The following is a 23,718-nucleotide window of genomic DNA, read 5'->3' on the forward strand; positions in this document are numbered from 1 at the left end:
ACTTTCACTTTTAGTTCAGGTTCCACTAACGGAAAGATAGTGTAAATCCTTACATCCACTGGCAGGTTTGTTTCCATGTAGAGTAGGGAAAATCGTACAAGATATAATACAGCGCAGGATCCTCTCCTGATCAGATTTTTGCCACTAAGCATTTCCTAGGATCTTGACGTCACCCTCATCTTGGGCGCCTCAGGCAGAAGGCAGAACAAGTAAGTTTAATTGATCATTTTTTTCCCTGCAGGTTTTTTTTTACTATTAATGACAATGCCATATATTCAGTGAACCTTGCAATTTTCCTATTCTAAACACAGAAAAAATGAATAATATGAAGACTGCAGAGATTTTCAACTTTTATTAGACTTATCAATAAGTGAATTCTTCAGAACTATCAAAGGGGTTCATTGGACATATTTCTGGTTAAGTCCCACAAAGAGGAAGATTGTGTCACACAGTCAATTGGTGAATTAATCAAAAAGCATCCTGTATTTATAAAAATATATTGTGAACGGTCCTATGAGTGTGCAGTTTTATTTGTGATGTCATAATCAATATTCAGCCTTATAGTAAGTCCTTACATGAACAATTACAATGTGTTGAATTTGTCTGGCAAAATCTATCATGATCCCCAGGTTAGACTTATAATCACAAGGCATGGAGGGTATTAATTTCCATTAGATATTCTGGTATCCAGGCTCACTGTTTGGAGACCAAAAGATTTGGCAAACACTGCTATCTGAAATTGATTCATGAAGTTGTGTTACGACTTTTGAATTGGTTTTAATGCAATAAACATGGTGATGTGTTACACAAAGTTAGAATACAATTGTTTAACATTAATAAAGCCTGAAAAGTCTCACGTATAGCTAGGACACTTTCATATTCTTCAATTTACATGTGGAAATAGAAACAGTGATATTTAGCTTCTGCTTGGGTTGGAAAAGCAAAAAAATAACTTGGCCCCCAACTTACGACACTTCTAAATAAAATGGGTGACGTCACTGTGCCTTACTGCTCCCTCCTAGAAAAACTGAACCCTCTAACTCCCTCAATAATATATCAGTAATTGGATAAAATGTTTTCTTGCAGAGTTTCAAGCACCTAGCTATCCCAAGAGGCAGTGATGACGCATGCTAGGGTCACCCACATCTCCTGGAAGTGTTGGAAGCTGGAGCCAAGGTAATGTTTCCTTTTTTTAAGAGGCCTTTTTAATTGCCCTTGTGGGTCTTTAGACTCGGGGGTGGAGGTCTTTTAATAGAGGAAACATATCTATTCATGAGGGTTAGACTGAATTCAATACTTTGTACCATTCTGTATACCTCAAACATGTAAAACTGAAAATTGCAGAACAAAACTGTGCTTAAAAGTTCATCGAGCTCCCATCATTTTTGGAGTTTAGGAGATGACAGCATTATGTTCTAGATGCTTTCTGCTCTCACAAGGATTTACAACGATATAAAAACAAAAAAAGCTTCCTGCGAAACTTTGTAAATTGTGATTGTTCTAAAACAGCATTGCTTGTTTTTCTTTCCATTTCACTGATCACAACACGTTTGCTTAAATCAAGTCCGGCCTCGATTGCCCCACTATTGCCGTCCTTGCCAAGTGCAGATTAGCACATGTAATATTTTACTCGAAGTCTGGAGCACTCACGTCTTATCCCTGAATTATACATAAAGGAATCACACCATAGGATGGCCACCAGGACTTTTAGTGGCTTTTATATTTTACCAGTGCTATGCTAGAATGAACCAAATCCGTATCATATAACTTACGATATAACTTCTTTCTACATAAAGACCCAAGCGCCAAAAGTGAGTGCTCAATACTTAAAATGCAACAATTGCTCCTCCAACACCTAATACTCAGCTAAGTGCTTGCTTCTTGCTGCACCACACTGACATCATCCTGGCTTCTAGAAATTTCTCCGTACTAGGGAAAGCACTGAAACAATGACAGACACTGAAAACATGAACACTCCATACTCAATTGGTCATTATGCAAAGAACAGACAGAAAATAATTCAGTATTAGCACAATGATTGGCATCCTGGTAATATGTCACGTGGGAGTACATTCCTAGTAGTGAATGGGTGGGTGGTTGCAGAGAACATGCAGGCAGTTTATTACATTTTACTGATAGTGTTTTAGGAATGAAAAAAAAAAAAACTCTCTATCCCAATTTCCAATTTTTAAATAATAGGGAATTGTACTGCAGTTGATAGAAAGCTGGTAACATTGCTACTTTACATTCTAGGGTGACAACACTAAATAACTATACTGTATGAATGGAAAAGAAACAAAGTCTGCACTTTCGAAACAGCTATAAGTAAATGCTATCGTTTTTGATGGGTTTAAAAATAATAAAATCACTTCTGAAATTATATTACCATATGAAAGCCTAAATTAATAGTTGCACCCATGTATATTAGAAGCTGCAACAAGTCCTATATAGAGTCCATGTTCTTTTCTGGCTATTCAAGCATTTTCAAGGCCTTTCCTCCCAAATCCCTGTCCATGGTCCCTTCCTATTTATTGAGTTTTACTTTTTTCCATCATAGAGGCACAAACATAACATGTGGACATATGCAAAGTTTTCTGGTTTTGGGAAGATTTGTACATTTGTATTGATTAGAGAACCACAAAAACACCTAGGGATGATGCCTCTGGATCTATAATAAGTTGTAATAATAAATATTAAAAAAACAAAAGAAAAGGCAAACAGTGAAATAACTGCATAGTCATCAGCATATAGGACTTCATGTAAATAAAGCACAAGTGTACTATGAATTGGTAACATTAAAATACAAAAGGACCATACATATATAACTTTCTTATATATTTGTACTTTTAACTGTAATTTTAACTACAGTTCAAACAGCTGAAGAGAATAAGGCTGTGACTGTTAACATGCTAATTCACTGGAAATATAAAGATCAAGTGTATTTCAGTTCATTTCAATGCAATTTCCTGTCCCATCTGTTGCAGCCTCCAGCGACATGAGTCCCTGTCTGGCTCTCGCTTCCTTGGCCTGTGCAGACAGGGAAAAGAGCAGAATATACCAAATAGATGCCAGAGTTTTACATATTAATGTTACCGAAACCATAATATTCTAAATGAAAAAGCAAATCTGACCATAGCTGACCCATCAATTCTGGCTGGCGGTGGAGCACACCTGATCCCCCCTCTGGCATTCTGCTGTCCAGATTTTTGGTTGGGTTTCCTGTCCAAACATCACAGAATTTTTAGTCTTTCTATGAGGGTTGTTTAGGATGAATTTGACAAATCCCAATTGCATATGTAGACCCAGTCATTAAAATCTTATTGTGATTAAGAAGAAGACATTATATAATTACCTTTCCATTGGCACGTTTTAAGAAAAAGCCAACGCTTTGGCCACTCCTCTTTGGCTGAAGGGAAAAGAAAGGAAAGGGCTTGCCCATTCTTTGATTACAGAGCTCCACTTTGGCCAGTTGGTCAGATAGGGTTGCCTATGTCCACTCCTCACTGTAGTTCCTTCCACCAGCCCATAAAACCTCTTGAGATGTACAAGCCAGTGAAATTACCCAAATCAATTGGTGTTGGCACACACCCCGAAGTGTTTATACAATTGCAGGGGACAGTGAGGAGCAACGCTGAAGCTTTCCAATTAACTTGCCTAGAACCTCTCTACAACTTCAACCAAAAGCACCAGTATGACTGCTGTTAACCAAGCCTTCAATAGAAAGGGGTCATCCATCAATTTATAAATTATGGTGACTCAGCTGTCCAAAGGCATTGGCTATGCCATACTTTTATAATTGTTCCTTATTTCTAAAGGTAAACCTGCAAACTTTTCGGCCAATAATATGAAAGCCTTGCAATTTCCAGGAATTTGTCACAAGCCTTAACCCCATCCCTGATGTACCTAATTAAAACACCAGAACTGGGGTGAAGGGGCATTGTGGGAATAAAGAATTTTGCTTTCTGGAGATTTCCTAATAATAATAATAATTCCATAAAAAATATCATTAGGATCTTATAATTTCTAGATTTGGGGAATAAGTACACTTTGCAAAGAGGGTATTGAAGAAGTCAGTCCTCACAAAAGTATGGAAGTGTTTCAGGACTGAAAGCCAAGGTACATTTTCCAGATTGCAATCTCTTTTTTTGGCATGGGTGAAGGAAAATGTAATCAGAGTATAGCACTTCATTGTTTTTTCAATCCATGGCAGACATACTTTAAGGAATCTTTCAGTTGTATTACTCATCATAATGACCAATGGATCTCCTCTTCTCCAGTTTCAACACATTAGCTGTAGGTACAGGCTTCTGCTTCAACATATCCCTCCAGGACACAGACTCAGATCTTGGCAAGCTGGTTTTCATTACAGTTCATCTTGTTAGAGGACCCCCAGTGGATATTAGAACTTGTAGACTTCTAGCTAATAGGGTTAAAATTGCAGCACTATATCACAATGACCAACTTTAGGGACTACATCCTATGTAAAAGGCCGACATTCTCGGTATCAATTTCCTTTTCATTCGCCTTAAATACTCTAATATGTAAGACAGTGACAGATGACAGTAATATTAAATGGGTGAATTTTTAGTAATTTCACATCACATACCTACAGTGAAAAAGTTTAGCGGACTTAATTGTATATTAAAGCCCAATTAAAGCAAACCCCCTAGTCTCCCACTCTCACTATGGCAGTGTTTTCTCCCACCATGTTTTTTTTTTTTTATTCCTTTTTAGTATATATAGTACATATTTTAAAAGGTCTTCTTCACATTCACACGAGGGTTCTCTTCCACTTGGCCTTTTCTCTGGTGCTGGGCCATTCTTTGATGATGCAGAGAACAGAGATGATGTAATGACATCAGAGCCATTGTTTGTAGCCTTGTATTGGGAGTGTAGGGCGCTATGATGATACACCCCTAGGGGTTGTGTCCATGACACCCTGGGCTCTCAGCATGTAGGCTTATAGAGGTAAGGAAATGAACTGGCTCTGAATCATTGAACAGTAAGGCAACACCAGAAAAAATGGAGATTTGCAAGGATTGCATCAGCAGCTTTTTCTTTTGCTGGTACCATAACATATATAATGGCAACACATTGAATGAATACACAAAAGGGTTGCCAACTGTTCAGAAATTTACAAGCAGTCCATAAAAAAATATCTGTTATAAATGCCTTTTACTGCATTTGACTGAGCCAGTTACAATATTTATATCACACCACATATAAATTGGATGCACAACCGAGAACGCATTCGGTGATAGTTTGCCAGCTTTTCATGTCACACGACTCTCTACAACATGATGTCAAACTAACCAGGCAGTGTCACACCATGGTTTAGAAATAACTGCTGCCCAAAGAAGTCATTTATGTTATTGGTAATTAACTGTATGAAACATAACTTTGTTTAATATTGAAATATGTAGATTTATCATAGGACAGAGGCACGCGGCTTACTGCACGAGGTGCTAAGAGGATCCAAAAAGACCTCAGATAACCCAAGAATGCACAGAAAGAGCCTTCATAAAATGAAAAGTTTCTGCCTGCCTCACTTCACTAACTAATCTACAGTAAGTGGTTAAACATTCCTCATGTTAGGATAGTGGACAACACTTGAAAATCATCTGTTTTGCAACTGGGGGAAATGTAGGGCTGGTTTACATCATAGATGCAATACAGCATCACCAAGCTAAAGGTTTCAGGTTTGTTGGCCAACATTAGTGCAATTTGAAGGAAATTATGGCTTTCTATGTAGAAGGGCTTAGGGATCAACAAGTATAACCATATAGTTTATGTTGATTTGCACAGCAAGAAGCCATAAATCGTTCTACTAGGCTATTGCAATGAACTGAACAACTAATAAAACCGAAAATTTCCCTTTGAACACAAACCCAAAAAGTGGAATAGAGGGCAAAGCTTTGCAAATTCTTCATGTTGTCCTCTGGATACACTACTTTAGGCACTGATGGTTTATAGCACCATAGATAAAAGCTGACTGTTATATGTGACAGAACTGTTCAAGGCCTCTTTACACTTGCGGTGTAAACTGCTGCTTTGCACCCAGGGGCCGCAAATCCCCCCATGGGTAACAAATTTGCACATAGTTATGACTGCGGGCACAGTGCTATTTTTGAAAAAGCAACCACATAGCCGAAAGCGTTGTTTTCTGGAACCAATCTGCTGCAATGGTTCCCGAGACTGCAGAAGAATGATGCAGTTCACTGCAGGTCTGATATGGTCCTAAATCTCAGGAGTAGATAACGAGAAATACCAGTCCTCTGACAGGTTCTGTGTATGATTTTAGTGGTACATTCAGTTTTTGTCTGGAGTTTAGCTACTTTCACATTCATGGAGGCTTGCACTTTGCTATGCCTTTGGCTGTCTGCAGCACTTTGCAAGGTCTTCAAGACACAGCATTTCCACATTTTGCAACAATTGGCAGAGAGAAGGACTAAACCATTCACTACTGACACCATTCATTCTCCATGGACAGAGAAGGGTTCCTATGAAAGCTCACTACCTAATATTGGAGCAGGTGTTACATAAACACAAGGTTTACTAACGTCTTTGCCTTCAGTCCACTGATCAAAATGCTGATGTAACTAAATGTTGATGCAGGTTTATTGTGGAAAGGACAGGTGACCTCCCTTACCTGCCTGATTGCAAATTTGGTAATACAGCTGTTTCTATTCCGTTGTGCGCATGACCTCCTCCTGGTTTCGGTCTTCAGCCATCTTAATAATGGACATCTAGGATGGCATACCTCTCCCAGTTCATTCAATCCCAACAGCTGCAGGAGAAGCTGGAATGTGCTAGGTATCCAAGCTTTCTACATTTGCTTTAAATGTAACTAAAATCAAGAACAAAAATGAATATATAGTAGTTCACCTTCCTTAGGTGTGGTGGCCAGTAATACACCTCTTGTTTCTGAGTGGATGCACTAACTGTACTTTGCCTATGGAGGAGGAAATGTAGCCTCCACATTTTACAGTAGATGGTAGAAGGTAGGACTTATCAGTTCACCACTGACACCAATTATTCTCCATGGACTGCTGTGACGTGCTTCTGTGCTGTTGTGGCTGTGTGATGTCACATATAGTATCATACCAGTGGAAGCACTTCAGGGGCCCGAGGAAGCAGGAACTTCACTGCAACCTCACCGCCAATTTGAACATAGCCTTAAGATCATGTTATAATGATGTGTCTGTAAAAGTCTACAGTCTGTAGCTGCTCAGAACTTTTTTGGGGGTTAGCAAATTATTTAACCACATTCTTTTAAAATAGCCATTTGCTGTAGGATATATATATATAAAGGAACGTGATAAGACAGAAATGCCAGTGTTGTCTGGATGCCTAATGCATTGCCAGGCTATAATGGAACCCTTGTGCTAGTCACCTATAGCATGTCACCTATGTGCAGAACTTATGTACCTTTGGGAAAGACATAAGTTCTGCACATAGCTGCAAACACAAACCAGTGGGAAGCGGTAGAGCGTATTTTACGTTTGTTCAGTGTACACATCAGACCAACGTGCAAACATTGAAAATACATTTTTTTTAAAAATGACTCTACAATTTTCATACAAAAGCTTGAATTTATACTTTGTATTATGCCTAGCAATCTCTGAACATATTTATAGGATCCTGATGCCATATTATACCATAAACAATCCCCAGTCTGCATCTATTACTCTACAGCTTACAGCATCTGCATTCCTCATTCATACACACTTTAATCAATTCGGTAAATTCTCAGTAAACATCATCTCGGCTGGATCTTTTTCTATCACTGCCTCAGCATTCATTAATGAGTCAGCATTCCGCACATAATTCTGATTCTGGTTCCTTGATTATGCATCTGATCAGATGTGAATTTCTGTTAGAGAAATTAAAACGTTGGGGATTTATTCACACAGGGAGAAGAGAAGAGATCTGAAGTTATTTCCATACATTCAGGGTGGCAAAACAAAACGATTTACAAGGATAAAATAGACAGTATGGTAGGAAAGCCCTTCATTGCATGGCATTACAGCTTCTGGCACTAATGCAGGTGCTGAGATACCCCCATCCCCAACAGCAATAGCACAAGTAAGACAGAGAAGGATTCCTTTGAAAGCTCACTGCCTATTATTATAGCAGATGTTGCATGAATACAAGGTCCACTAACTTCTTTGCCTTCATTCAGCTGAAAAAAATGCTGAAGTATTTCAGATTTAGCAGATTTATTTTAGAAGGGTAAGGTGACATTCCTTACCTGCCCGATCGCAATTGTAATAATATGCCCACCTGTCCCCATTCTGTTGTGAATGCCGATTTCTTCCTGGTTTCGATATTCAGCCATTTTGATAATGGACATCTAGGATGGCATAACTTCCGCAGTTCATTCAATTTAAGTAGCTGCAGGAGAAGCTAGGTATCTAAGCTTTCTACAGTGAGCTTTCAGTTTAAATGTAACTAATATCAAGTAGAAAAAATGTGATATATTGTAATTCACCCGTCCGTAGATGTGGTGGCCAATAACACCCTTCTCGTCTTGGGCTATATTGACCATACTTTAACTATGGAGGAGGAAATGTAGCCACACTTGGATAGCAGGACCCATGGACAGGGAAGTGTTAGAAAGAATAGTAGATTTACATGGACTTTACAGGAATTAATAAAAAATGTAAAGCAAGACTCTAGTTAACAGTTTTTAAGAAGCGTAGGCAACATTTTTTTTTCCTCGTTTTTAACCTAATGTTAGAAAGCTAGCCATTGTAAACCCCTCTATCCTTGTTAATTAGTTTGTCTCAACCTTCTACCTGATACTTTTCCTGAAAAGTGTTAATGATACTGACACCTTGCATCATATATGTTAATTTTAGTTTTGCCTTAAGGTATATCCTCCTGGCATGACAACCTGGGTGAGAGAGACATCACTAGGTCTTTTGGCTGCATGTGGCATATATGAAGTCTGTCTATTAAATAACAATAACTCATCTAACAACTGACTTTTATTTATTTTTATGACAATTCTAATGCTTGTCCCCTTCAATATTCTCTCCATTCACAATAAAGCACCAATGTCGTCTTGTTTTCCACTTGTCCAAGCCGTGGAGCAGATCAGTTTTTGTCAGCTTTGTCAAGATATCTGATGTTTTTGTCTTTACTGCATCCATTGACTCAAAGCATGTTCCTTTAAAACACTGATTTCAATTCGGGAAAAAAAAATCCAAGTTGCAAAATCTGGTGAATATGGAGGATGTTCCAGTGTTGTAATGTGTTTGTTGGTCACAGAAAGTGCTGTGTGAGAAGGAGCATTGTCCTGATGAAGAATGAAACCATTTTCCACATTTCTGCCATCTTTTCCTGACTCCCTTAGCTTTGTCAGAACTTCCCTATAGTATTGTTGGGTCACTGTTGTGCCTTTTGGAACCCTTTCTGTCAAAATGATGCCCTTCATGTCACAAAACACAATGAGTAAGGCTTTGAATTTGGACTTTTTTGATTCTTGGTGATGGAAGTGTTTCCAGTGACTGTGGTTTTCTTTCAGGATCATACTGGAAGATCCGGGTTTCGGCACGTGATGACTTTTTGCAAAGCTTTGGGTCCACCTGAAGTTGCTGCAGAAATTACCTTGTGGCAGTCTTATTGCTCTGGTGTGAAATTTTACTAAAGTTTTTTAAATTGGCTCGCTGCTCAATTTTTATATTTGTGATTTCATTGTGATTTCAGCACACGAATGAAAACAGCATTAAATGGTGATTGACAACACACTAAACGTCAGAGTGCCGACGTTCGTAGTGCATGTTTAGAGAAGTTTAAAAGTTATTGGCAACTGCTCATAATCAGTTCTCACTGCTTTGTTTAAGAGATAGAAACACTCATTATTTTATTGACAGATTTGGCACCGTAACTAAACAAAACAATGAGAAAACAACATAAGAGAAAAGAAAGAACTGCAGTTTCCATCTGATCTGCTGATGTATGTTAATGTGTAAAAAAGAGATAGTGTGTTGTTACCAAAGATCTGTCTTACGTGCTTAAAAAAGAATGTATAGGGGGCAAGGCTGGCTGAAGGTATCAATTAATTTGGCTATCTGTCTGGGTTTAAGGGTAAGTTGCAGAAAGGGAATTCCAGCTACAAAAAGATTTGTGATGGTTTTTGTTTGATTTTTGTGGAGTATATCCTGTGGCGCATTACCACAGATTTCTTGGATTTAGGTTGTATTTTGGAAAAAACAGTTGGTTATAATACATTTCTTGTGTTTTCTCTCGATTTAGTTGGGTCATTGGTTGATCAATATTTTTTGGAAGCTTCCTGGAAGAAGTGATACATTGTTAGAAAGAACAATGGAGGAAGTTCTTTAAAGTTTACTCAAACAATTGAGCTTTGTAAATCTCTTTGGAACATCTTTATCATTTCCAGTCTTCTCCCACAAGTTGATCACACTGATCTGATTCTTTACTACCTTAGTCAAAACGCATATATACACACATGCACACACTATGTTCAATCATTTTTTTGGAAGATTCCTGGAAGTGATGTTTTATTGGAAAACACGATGAAGCATGTTCTTTAAAGTTTACTTAAACAATTGTCTGTAAATTAGATTTCCCTATTAAAATTATTAAATTTATATTTAGCGGATGTGCAGACTAGCTGTAATTTACTGCAACATATACCATCCCCAGGTTCCTACCATCAAAAACTAGATTGCCAAAAGGTGTAACAGGTTCTCATTTTAGTTGTTAACAAATGGCTGCTTAAAAGGAAAAAAAAATATTGGTGCACAAGTTCATGTCTAGGGAGGCAGCCGGAGTAGCAAACTTCAATTGGACGCTCAGTCACCTCCTACCACCTGTTGAATAAAAGATGATGGACAGACCCATTCGACCCAGTGTTAACCATTGGAAAACAATTGGTAAACTGCCTAAAATTGCTTGTAACAACCACTAGTCAAAATATGCCCTTACTGATGTCAGATTATGGAAAGATTTATTTTTATTTGTGTTACAGTTTTCTGCATTTTACACTCAAGATATGAACAGACATTATTCTTGGATTATCACTCAAGGAGCTCCAGCTGCAAGTGCCACCCCTGGATTCCCCCCGCCTCATCTCTCCATAATAAAAAATTAGTAAACTGCCATTGTCCACATCAATGTATATATTAAACTTTAATTAGAAATGCCAATGGTGATTCCTGCAATATTCAGCTCCTCTTCTGACGCACTTCACCCGAGAAATTGGCTTAATGATAGACGGCAGGGATCACCATAGAGATTTGTAATTAAAGATTTTTGCTTATGCAAATAGCAGTGTGGCTTTTTTTTATAATTAGCATTTCTATGACGTGTTTTGCCTTCAACTAAGCCAACTTTTAAGGAGAAACGTGTCAAAAGAGGAGCAACAAATGGCAAGGATCACCGGCGGCATTTCTAACTAAAGTTTTATGCGTGTGTTGTACAGATTTCATTTATTACTAAGCAAGAACAGAACAAATGCACTTTGCGTGCAGTTTCCATATAGAAAGGATTGTCATTCCTCTGATTGTGCAGAGGAACTTTGTTAACTAAATTAATTGGCTAAATGATGTTCTGCAGGTTCTTTCTTTAATGGTTTGGAGAGGTTTGTGATGCTTGTAAAATTCACAATATCCAATCATAATTAACTTTCCCGAAGAAAGATTCTTTCATGTAGACCCTTTTCCTGTAGCTTGATGGGAAACAATCGGGTGGATAGATATCAAAGCCTTGGCTTGGCTTGATAGTTCTGCCCTAAGCCATAGCAGACAAGCAGAATGTTCTCTAAAGAACATCTGTGTCACCCCTCAGTCTTCTACCTTCAGTCGATCACACTGATCTGATACTTTGCTACCTCTGTTTGGTTTTTAAACTCAGCCTAAAAAAAAAGGTATAGAAATTGGGAAAATACTTTACTGCAACAAATGGAAGCGACAGACACTACAGAAAAACGCATAATTAACTGTCAAGTGTCAGCTTTTGAATAGTCTTTCCGTGAACAAAACGTATCTTCCTGGCACAATGGAATCTTTCAGAAAATGAATATTGTCAAATGTAATACCAGTCTGGCAGTGTTCTCCTCAGTACCTGAGATCCTGATCTGTATCTTAAACTAATCAAACTCCAACGCAAAGCTAAGCTGTAAAATTCTTTCTGAATGCCATTAAATACACGACAGCACACTCAGTCATATCAAATAATACCAACATGTTCCCATTCGAAAGGTTTTCTTTTTATACTGAAATATTCTCCCACTAAGGGGAAACTCTCACTCTTACCAAACTCTATAGATTTCAAACTGATACTGTGAAAGAAAAGTTGTTTTTTGATTTTTTTAGAAACTCTGGGATCAAGGTAGGGTAAGAGCCCCTCAGATCTTTTCAATGAACTACTGAATACAGTTAGGTTCATAAATATTTGGACAGAGACAAGTGATTGTGTAAAAAAAAAGTCTTTAATTCCTCACATTTTTCTGCAATCTTTTTGTTCAACCCCCTAAATTAAAGCTGAAACTCTGCAGCAGTTAAACTGCATCTATGTTATTTCATTTAAAATTAATTGTGGTAATGTACAGAACCAAAATTAGAAAAAAGTTGTCCAAATATTTATGAACCTAACTATACATGCTCTGTTGGTTTGCTTTCTATTCATCTGCTTTTTTAAGGTTTCATTCAATGGTATGTCCTCCTCTCCTCCCTGTTGGTGTTCTCCAAGGGTCAGTCCTTTGACCGGTTCTCTTTTCTCTGTACACCTCCTCTCTGGGTAGTCTCATATCCTCCTTTGGCTTACAGTACCATCTGTATGCTGATGACACTCAAATCTATCTGTCCACCCCTGACCTGTCTCCCTCAGTCCTGGATAAGGTCTCATGCTGCCTGTCGGTCATCCCATTTGGTATGTCTAACAGGTTTCTGAAACTCAACCTGGATAAAACCAAACTTTTCACCCACCACCACTTTCAAAATCTCACCCTGCTATCCTTCTAAATGTTATTTAACCCATCCCTCGGGTATGTTGTCTTGGCATCACTATCGATTCTACCCTCTCCTTGACCCCCAACATTCTGAACATTTCCAGGTCCTGCCACTTTCACCTGCACAACATTTCCAGAATACACCCCTACCTGTCCCCAGAGACTCCTTCTACACGCCCTTATCATTTCTCGTCTGGACTACTGTAACCTCCTCCCCTATAATATTCCACTAACCAAACTTTGTGCTACTTTCCCCCACCTCTTAGATTGTAAACTCTAGGGCCCTCCCTTCCCTCTGTGTGATTGTTTGTATCTTTCTGTGATTTGCAACCCCTTTTTAGTGTACAGCACTGCATAATTTGTTGGCACTTTATAAATAAAGTTTATTAATAATAATATTTATAATAATAATACACATTGCATGGTGCAATACACACATCAATGTGTGTTGTAATGAAGCAACTTAATCATTTGAAATGGGATTCTAATAAACCTAAAAGCTGAGTTTTAGTGCAGCACAAGTGCTTCTGTATTTAAACATTGGGGTGTTATTCTAAAGGAAAAGAACCACACAAACTGCTTTGCCATACTTCACAATGCAGTAACTTTCAGTAAAAAGTGCATTTTACCATGTTGCGACAAAGAACAGGGTTTTTAAAAGTATTCAGTCCATCAATTTACAGTTCTAACAAGTGAGAAACATTTTATATTGACATTTAAAGATCCATTTTCTGAACTGCTGCAAATATCCTAGTGATTTACAAGGTGTTTAAAGTGTTTTCCCATATACAGTAGTTTTCTTTCCCTTTACTCTCTTCTTTTCTCTTTATTTTATTTAAAATATAGTTATTGTACAACACGAACATTCAGAAAACAACACTGTGATACAAAAAATGATATTTATTATATTACCAAAAAAAATTTGCAGTACACCACTTGAAGCAACACTGAGCATGGACGGTTTGCCATAATAAATACTATATTTACCTTTCAAACTACATACAGCTCTGTATTTAAATTATAACGAGACATCTTCTGTTAAACTTTTACAATGCTCTCTGACTACACAGGATGTAATACTGTTCAAGGGCAGATCTAACATTTGTACAGATGCAAGAGTGCCCTTGGTGGGGCACCATGGATGATGTCCTAGTTTCAAATCCTGGCCAGGACACTTCAAGGAGTTTAAATTGTTTGCACTGGTTTTCTCCAGTGGTCTCCGTCCACAGCTCCAAAAACATCAGTTAGGTTAATTTGCTCCGCAAGAAACATTACAATAGCCATCAAATTGACAAGTGATCATAAAAAACTTAAAGGTAAAAAAATAAAACACCTTGGAAACGTTACACTAAATTTGGCCTTAGCTAGTGCTTGTACCCTTACTGTTGTTACAAACTCTTGTATTAACTTTTAAATAATGACTTCATTGTGCCCCCTGTTTGTCAAATCCAATTGGTGTAAGGCAAAGAATATCTCATCCCTTGACACCATTAGGACTGGAAGATAGGAAAGAGTTTATGATATTACAAAGGTTACTTTTTATTTGCATCCATAGATAGTAAATAGGTGTTTCTAATTAAACAGCATAAAAATGGGGAACCCAAAGTGCACAGAGGCCATTGGTGACATAGCACAAAATTAACACAAAAGCAAAATACACAGGAAATATTACCTGAATAGAATTCTGTGAATGGTGAACAGGAAGCTCCTTATTAAGTATTTTTTAGTGCAGATCACCTGAAGAATAGAGTTGGTGATGCAAAAAATAAAAAATGTCTCCCATGTATCCCAACCCTTAGACTGGCCCTAACACTTTCCCCCTCTGCATAGCCCTAAAAATTAACTTGATTTACCTTTAACTCTTACCACAAGACCTAAACCTTATGTCACCCCTACCAAACTTTTAAAATTCAGTCTTACTATAAATTATCAAACTGAGGACCCATTCTGTGTACAAACCCTCACCCCCTAATCACAATCACCTTTTAGAGTTGGCTTCATTTTTTTAATACTTACCTTTCTCAGAAGTCTTCAGTTAGTCTCTTGATTCTTTCATCAGTCTTCTCCCAGTTGGGAGCAGTAGGGCCACATCTAGGACCAGGGCCACTGGAGGGACAGTGTTATGAGCAGAATATGTAGGGGGTGGCCAGTGGGCCAGTGGCACCACCAACATAATTTGATGACAGAATCTCCTCTATGGCCACAAGAGTCATGGAAGCAGGGTTGTATCATAATAATAAAATGGGGAAAAAATGGAAAGTATTCAGACTGAGAAAGTTTATACTTACAACCATATTATTCAAGGATACCCAGCAGTCACTAGGAAACTCCTGAAGCAATGGAACCAGAAACTGCAGGCAGCCATCCCAGTGGCAAAGGAGAAGCATCATTCCGATGAGGTTAAATATTCTGACCACAGCACTAGCGAGGTCATAAGTCATGTGGAAAATCTGCAAAAGTAAAAAAATATCATTTATTAGAAGACCATTGCCAGGTATCTATAGAGATATGTGACAAATTTGTTTTCATGACTCCTCAATTGTTCATATTCACATTTGACTTTACCACAGCCTTCAAGCAACCCTACATATATGCTCCTTATGGTGACCTTCATATCTCATTATGAATTTATGGATCTGTAATATTGTCTAAACATAACAAAAGAAGGGGTGTCCCCCAATGACCTTTCAACCATCAACCTTTATCGTCCTTTTGCTTTATAGAAAACGTTTGTTCTTTCGTACTAATTGGTTTGTGATCATATTTTCTTGTCTTGTATAGAGAAATAAAGCTAAGAATACTTTCAATCACATTGAAATATATTGTCCAAGTATTTTGCAGCAGTGACTATACAATAATCATATATTTAATAGGTAAGAGTTCCAATTGGATTACCAATATATTGGACCAAACATATTTACCTCCCATGGTTCTATTTGTCACCCCATCTCCCTATTTTTCGATATGTAGTAATTCACATCACATCAAGAACCTGTGAGGGGTTTTATTTCTCTTTTTGCCTTCCTGTACTAAACCGTTTCCCTTATTTCTAATCCTGAAATTATATAAATGTATGAGGAAGTCTCTGGAAGGGAGTCAGAGAGCCCGACAATAGTATTTTAATGAGACTCTGTCACCTTGCCCTACCCTTGTGTCTGCAAAGGGCTCCCTAGCCCACATGCACTTGCTTTACCAGCATAACCTTGCAGCTCCTGTGTCAGTGCTCAGGCTAGCAGCCAATCCCTAGATCTGAGCACTGTCACATGACCAAAGGAGTGAGATCCTCCCTCCTGAGAACAAATAAGGGGAAGTAGGCAGGGCATGGCAAGGCAATACTGATAATTTAAGTGCAGACCTAAACTCTAAACTTTTTTTTTTTAATTTAATTCTCGATTCCTAGGTGAATTCCTAGGTGATCAAGAATGAATGGAAGCGCCGAGCCACCAGGAATACCTACGTCACGCATCCCTGGAGGCTCTTTACTGCTCCTTTTATTAATAGGGAAGGGGACCCATGCCAAGTGAGATCAGCAAATTTTTCCCCAATCTATATCACCTGATCTCATGGCTGCACAGTGCGCGATCGGATGACACAGGAAGAAGAACACAGAAAAAGGGAGGAAATGATGGCGGCGCCCAGAGACCCCTCTGTGGGAGGGATACCGGGACGACGCGTCACCCGATGGAAGAAACCTGCGGGATTGAAGGTATGTGTAAATTTATTGTTTTGAGTTTTAAAGTCACTGGAACAGAATTCTGATTAAAAAAAAAGCCTGACCATTGAAAAAGGTCCCTCCAAGACTTCTAATGGAAAACTGTGAGGTTAGCAGCTCCCAGGTGCATAGCAAACCGCTGCCATGTGCCCAGAAGAAGCAAAGTGCACCATTGGTTAACGCTTTTGGTGGTTGAACTGCAGTTCTTCCTTCAGGGAAGGAAAAGCAATGACTTAACCAAAATCAATTTGTCGCTTTCAGGAACTGAACCATCAACCATCATAGCCAAAATCATGTGCACAAAACAGTTCCCCATTGGGAGTGGTTGGGACCGCAGTTGGGACCGCAGTTGGGTCAGAGGGCTCTGCCGGGGGTGAAATGAAAAACTGTACGTAAGTTAAGTTTAAATAGAAATCCACATAGATGCCCATGAAGAATCACATATGATATCAAGTCAGCACTGACTGCAATACTTATAAAAAGGAGAAAAGCTATTAGCGTTAAGTAACACCAGAAAAAATTCCTACATCTTGTGATACAATTTTTTTGAAGCACTGACATAACACAAAGGAAACAGTAGCAATAAAGATTTTTTAGGGTATTTCATAATAGATTTATTATAATATAAACTCATGACCAGGGTAGTTTGGACCTGTCAGCCCTACCACCTTCCCCATTACCAAACATGTCCCTCCCCTACTCCCCCCAAGCTACTTACCAACCAAAACCCACCGAAAATACACAAACACCAAATTGCACTTTAATTGGCTTGCAAGCAGCTGTTTATTTAAACAAATAAATAAATGCCCATACAATATGAAAATTAAATAAACAAATAACTAAACAACAAATAAATAACTGAACAAATAAACCCCAATTACCTTAACAAGCAAATTAACCAAAAACCAAAAATACCCCCCTTTATATTAACTTTGCAACATCCCTGTTTTAAACCTCAACAACCAGGCTGCAGGTCTTAGAAGGCATAATCCGTACTCCAAACACACAACCTTTGCCCCTAGCTGCCCAACACCACCTCAGGGGCCATAACCATCAGACCACCATAAAGGGGGACCATACCACCGAGGATCTCTCTTGCCCAAAATCACCATTTTTCCATGCCCAGGATCCCTGCCTTCCAAAACCCCAAACGCCACACTTAAAACACACCAAACCACTCACTAAAATTTCGCTTTCTCCCTAAAAGAGGGCCTCCCACCTCAGACTTCCCCCTTTAAAACCCCCCTTTTCCTAACCACCACAATTCTTCAGCTAACACTGCCCTCCCTACACTACTCGGAACACCCTTTCTTACCCAGTGCTGGGGCCTCACACCCTGTCATGCAGGCCCTGTGCCTAATATGATACGGCTACGGACCACACTCAATAATCCATGTTCTATAGTCAGATGATCACAGCCTTTGCATGCACTTTACCTGCAGTTGACCTCCTTCTAACCAGCATTGATGTGCTCTATTCTGCATTTCCACAGACTTCTAAAGAATGCAAACCCCACTTGAAATAAACAAAAAGCTAGTTGGCAAGGGCCTTAAGTCACATTGGCTTATTTTATTTTTAAGACATTACATCTCAGCAGTCTTCCTCTTCCTCTCCTCATTATGATTACACAGGCACGCATCTGGTGGGCAGCCTGACCTGAAGCTTGTGCTAAAAAATGTTTTTCGGTTGATAAATATCCTTCATCCCTGCCAAGAGAAAGGCATTCCTCAGCTTGCAGACGCTACTTAATTTCCTCTACGGTGCTCTTTATTTCCAGTGACTGAAGCTTTATGGAGCATTTGTAAATGTATTCATGAATGTAAATTATGGTCACATAAAAACCAACTAATGTCATCATTTTGTCTGTTACACTTGCATGAGTCCAAGGTTACTGGAGTAAAATATTATTTTACAAAGAATAAAAAAACAGAGCTCCACAGAGTTGACTTTGAGCAAAATTACACCATTATATATCGGGCTCATGCCAGGAAATATAATGTTTTTCTGCCTTTACAAATATTAGGAATGTACAAGAAACACAGCATAGTACAGTGTTTGACAACTCATGTTACATTTCCTGGGGTTCCTCTGCAACCTTTTTCATGCTACTGCCGACATCACAACATTTCCATGGCTGAGGCCTATGAGCCCTCACAATGCTATCGAAAATGTATCTAACATCTAAAATGATTAAAGAACAAAAATGTATTGGCATTTATATTTATTGACAATTACTACAAATCTATATGCAGCACACGACTAGGTATCTGGTAGGGATGTGCCCCTTGGAAGGTGACATGGGATTACCTGGGGAGAGGAGTCTAAGTGTCTCTTGGTCTTCAACAGAGCACCCTGCATGGGGTGATGGGCTGGTAACCCTAGTGGTCACCAGACTACTTTGCTGTGGGGGTAAGACCAGGTCACAGCCCCCAGGCTTTCCCCAACACAGAAGAGTGGAACAGAGGCCTTTGGTATAGGGACAGCCAAGGTCAAGTACTGGGTAGACTGCTGATGAGAGACAAGGTCGAGGCAGACTGAAGTTGGGGAAGGTGGCAAGTGAGGATCAAAGTCTGGATGTTCCAAGGTCGGGGCAGACAGAAAGACAGGAAACATGGTCAAAGTCAGGCAAAGGTCTGGTATCCAGAAAGGCAATATCTGGTAAAAATATAGCTGGGCTGGGTTTCAGGTAACAAGTGGAGGATCCAACAACCAAAGCATGAAACAGGAGAGGTTTATTAAGAATTGTAGCCAATAGCAGGATAAGACCTGCTTGAAATCAAGAATTGATCTGGTTTTTGGCTGCAGTTCATATTCTGAAATCTCCTTCAGCTGTGCACAGCCTTAGAGTGAGTTCAGAGGATGCAAAGAAAGGCGCATCCCTACACGGCTAAAGGAGGCTGAGGAGGCTGCAAGCAGCTAGACAGGCAACACCACAACACCTATTATATGAACAAAAGTATTTTGATACCTCCTAGGTGCTTGAATTCAGGTGTTTCCACATGATTGTACAAAGTCATTTCCATAAAGACATTGCTTGATGAGTTTGGTGTGGAGGTTTGGTGAGTTTTGATTGGGGACATTCATTTGGCCTATACAGAACCCAGACCTTTACCCTACTGAACAACTTTGGAAGGGACGGCAACAACAATCCCAAGCCAGATCTTCTCATCCAACATCAGTACCAGATCTAAAAAAATTGCTGAATGAGCACAAATTTCCCACAGACATCAAGACCTTTTCCCAAGAAAAGTGAAGACTGGTATAAGAAAACACATCCAGGGAAAGGGGGAAATCCATTTAAAATCCATAGTTCTGGAATGCTAACAAAATCAAATAGGTAGGGTGGTATTACAATAGTAAACCAGAATCACAACATTGGTTGCAAAATTGCTGTTCAACCAAAATTCTTGTATAATTCGATCATAAAATGAAAATAAACTAAATGCCTAATATTGTCTGTGCAAATCTTTTGAAGAGTATCTGTAGGCTAATGTGTGCCACTTCTAGGGTGGTACACCAAGGTGGTAAGTTACATGTCTGAACAGCCGTAATAATAAAAAAAATATTAAATTATATTCATAAAGTGTACCTCTCTGCTCATCCTTGCAATATCTACCGTAATATTTAAGAAATGCTGATTAACACTTCATTTTAAAACTGTTCCACCAAATAACCGTTGCTGATTACTAATTACAATGTGATGCTACATGACCTGCGAGAAAAAAAATATGCCGACATCAAGTGGATGAGCTATCAGGAAATAATAAAACACTGAACACCATGTTATCACCTTATAGTGAGATATAAGGCTTGATTTATATTCAGCATTAGGAAGACCCAACCACTAGCCCAATCACTAAACCAAATGTAAACGCAATCACTAACATTGCATATGAGCTTGCGAATATACAGTGGTACCTCGGTATAAGTCCGCTTTGGAATAAGTCCAACTTGGTAAAAGTCCTGTTTGCACACGTAAAATTTTGCTTGGTATACAATCTTTCTGCTAGAACTTGTATGGGTCAAAATGAGAACACCGCGCGCTACCCCTATTTACTTCTCACGAGACAAAGCCACGACTGCCCATGAGCGTCAGTAGGCCGCTTACCACCATTCAGTGCACATCCCGCGCTATAACTCTCTGTGAATTACATAACACCTCTTCCTCCTCCCTTCTCAGCACCATCCTAGTAGGCACTCAACTCTTCTCAGCAAGGTAAAGTGAGGCTAAATTTTCATTTATTTCATCTAGTTGATTTTGTATTTATGTATTTTAGTATTAAGCAGTGTTTAAATTATTGTATACAGCCTCATCAGTGTATAATATGCCAATAACAAAAGGATTTTTTTTCATGGGAACGGATTATTCATTTTTTTTTATTGCTTATGGGAAAAAATTGTTTGGTATAAGTCCTGTTTAGTATAAATCCAAGGATATGGAACGGATTAAAAACTTATACCAAGGTACCACTGTAGTTTTAAAAATCATTTTGATATTTTTTATATTGCACCTTTCATTAAAATTAGTCGGAAGAATTTGAACTCTCTATTGACCTTGAGAGGTCCGTTCTGGATTTTGGTCCCTTAAAATCCTGATTAAGGGAAAATCTGGAATGCAGTTCAGAGGCAGAATCTATAGTTCACCAACTGCTTTCATCTCTGCTCCTATATTATTTTTACAACATATTAAAATTTGTTAGAAATATATGTACTAACTAACATTTTGCAAGCACCTAATTCACAGAGTACAGGGAAGTTTTCACCAGTGCAATTTGCATGTGTATTTTTAAAAAAAATCATTGTGGCCCATCTAATCACAAGTCAAAGGGTAGGTCAAGCCAAAACCTTAAAGGTGGGAGGTTGGAATATATGTTTGGTTTTGCTATCGTCTTTAGAAATATACTCCAGAAAACAGTAAAACCTTACAGGGGTTCAACAAAACAACATACACTTTAGATACACTACTGAATACTTTAAAGCTCTACAAGAAGAACTGATGGAGTCATATTTGAGACTACCGGGTAAGTTCTCCTGTAAGTCACTGTGTGGTCTCTATCCAGTGGTGGTGAAGCAATCCTTGTTAAATCTTACTAAAAAATACCATAAGACTTACATATCCAACAAATAAAAGCGTATTATGACAGTAAAAAAAAATGCCACTGGGCTCCAGCCTTAAAATCCACCACCAGGTTTGTTTTGCATTTTGCATGTGAAGGAGGAGAACCTGTATAAGAGCACCGTACAGAACAGCAATGAGAAAACTTCCATATAATGTTACTCTGCAATTTTACCAATAATGACCAGATATTCTCTGGCATGAATAATAACCCCCTATTACAGTGTTTCTCAACCAAGCTTCTGTGGAACCCGAGAGTTCCTCCAGAGGTTTGTCAGAGGTTCCTTGAGCAATTCATGCTTCTAATGTCAGTTTAAGTGACACCAATGATCTTTTTAGCTATCTGTAAGGCTGGCATTTTTTTTCCATTGGCCAGCAATGTAAGATGAATTCTTCCCATTGACCCCCACACTAATAAACTGTGAGCTGTGGATATAGTAATTATAGAAGGGGTTCCCTGAAGACCTGAAAGGTTGTATACGGCTGCCCTGTTTATCAGGTATGCACATAACAGTCGTCAATGTGGATTTATATTTAAATGATTCTGAAATAATGGATGATAACGTTTCCCCTTTACTTTGTTATAATAAAAACTAGTACATTAGGAAGCTAAATGAATATCTAAAAGGAAATGCAGGCCACTAGGTAAATATATACAACAGCTGGAGAACAGGGCTTAGAAATAATGTTCAGCAATACTGGAACAAGGTAACATTAACACAATTCTCATTTAACGTGTTATGGGATGGGCTTTGTCAGATAGGTTATTGGCTTTTACATAAGATTAAGTATAGCAACAACAGCCAAGTATTGTTCTCGCTGTTTAATTTATCCTAATAACTGAACTCCAGACAAGCAGAATAATGACCCTTTCAGACTTGTGGTTGCAAACCTCTGCTGTTAGCTGCTCCTAGACACCCCCCTCTTCAATACTGGGCATATTAACACCCTTGTTGTTGTGTCAACCTTAACCGTATTCAACGTATGCGGCTGAAGTGCTTTCAAGGTGGTGTAAACTGTGGTTGCATTCAAGTTAATGCAGCATTTCTCAACCGGGGTTCTTTGAAACCCAAGGGTTCTTCCGAAGATTGCTAGGGGTTCCTTGAGCCATAAGCAATTTGTGACTCTCAAGTCAATTACCACTAACATCAATACTTTTTTTGGTTATCTGTTGTGACAATTTTCCCAATGGCCAGCAATGTAGGAAGCATTCTTCCCAATGACCACCTGGCTAATGTAGTGGGAACTGTGAATATAGTAATTATAGCAGACATAAAATGGTTTCCCAATGTTAAAAAAAAAGGTTGAGTTAATGGAAGTAGTTGGTAACAAGTTGTATTTAGCCACTGCACCATGACTGGAACTAAGCTCATATGTACACACTGTAAATAAAGAGCTGGGCTAGTATGCAACGTGGGGTAGGAGGAGATTAGGAATGGGAGACGTTAAAAAGGGCTGGATGATAGTGATGGGCCCTCTTTTGGAAAGAAAAAGTTTCCCACCCACCCTCCCTCTTATGTTTAGGTAGAGTTGAGAGGTGGGTTCGTTTTAGCGGTTGGGGTCTTGGAAGGCAGGGATTCAGTGTATTGGAAAAGTGGTGGATTTTGGCAGGGGGGTTCCCCTTGCGTGGGGTCTCCCCCTTTATGGTGAACGGATGATTATGGCTCCTGAAGGCAGTGCTGGGCAGCTAGGGGTCAAGGTGGAGATGTTGGAAGAGTTCAATTCTTGTTGGGTGGGATTTTGCCTTCTGAGACCTGCAGCTTGGTTGTTTGGGTGTATAATTGGGAGTTTAATAACATTATGGATACTGTTGTAATGGTTATGTATTATTAAAAGGGGAATTAAGTTGTTGGTTCATTAAGCTATATTCAATGTAATATGTTAACATTATATATTCCTGTTTTAATAATAATT

The 23,718-nt window shown here is 38.8% G+C and overlaps 1 protein-coding gene across 1 annotated transcript in view; it reads right to left on the bottom strand.

Annotated features, from left to right (window-relative positions):
- The window catches only part of HCN1 (hyperpolarization activated cyclic nucleotide gated potassium channel 1), a 264,559-nt gene that overhangs the window by 127,291 nt on the left and 113,550 nt on the right, over positions 1-23,718 (bottom strand). The window contains exon 3 of the mRNA XM_072416681.1: positions 15,265-15,426. Within this exon, the coding sequence (XP_072272782.1) occupies positions 15,265-15,426 (162 nt within the window). The remainder of the gene's footprint in view (positions 1-15,264; positions 15,427-23,718) is intronic.

This window comes from Pyxicephalus adspersus, chromosome 6 (genome assembly GCF_032062135.1).
Source record: "Pyxicephalus adspersus chromosome 6, UCB_Pads_2.0, whole genome shotgun sequence".
Classification (NCBI taxonomy): Eukaryota; Metazoa; Chordata; class Amphibia; order Anura; family Pyxicephalidae; genus Pyxicephalus; species Pyxicephalus adspersus.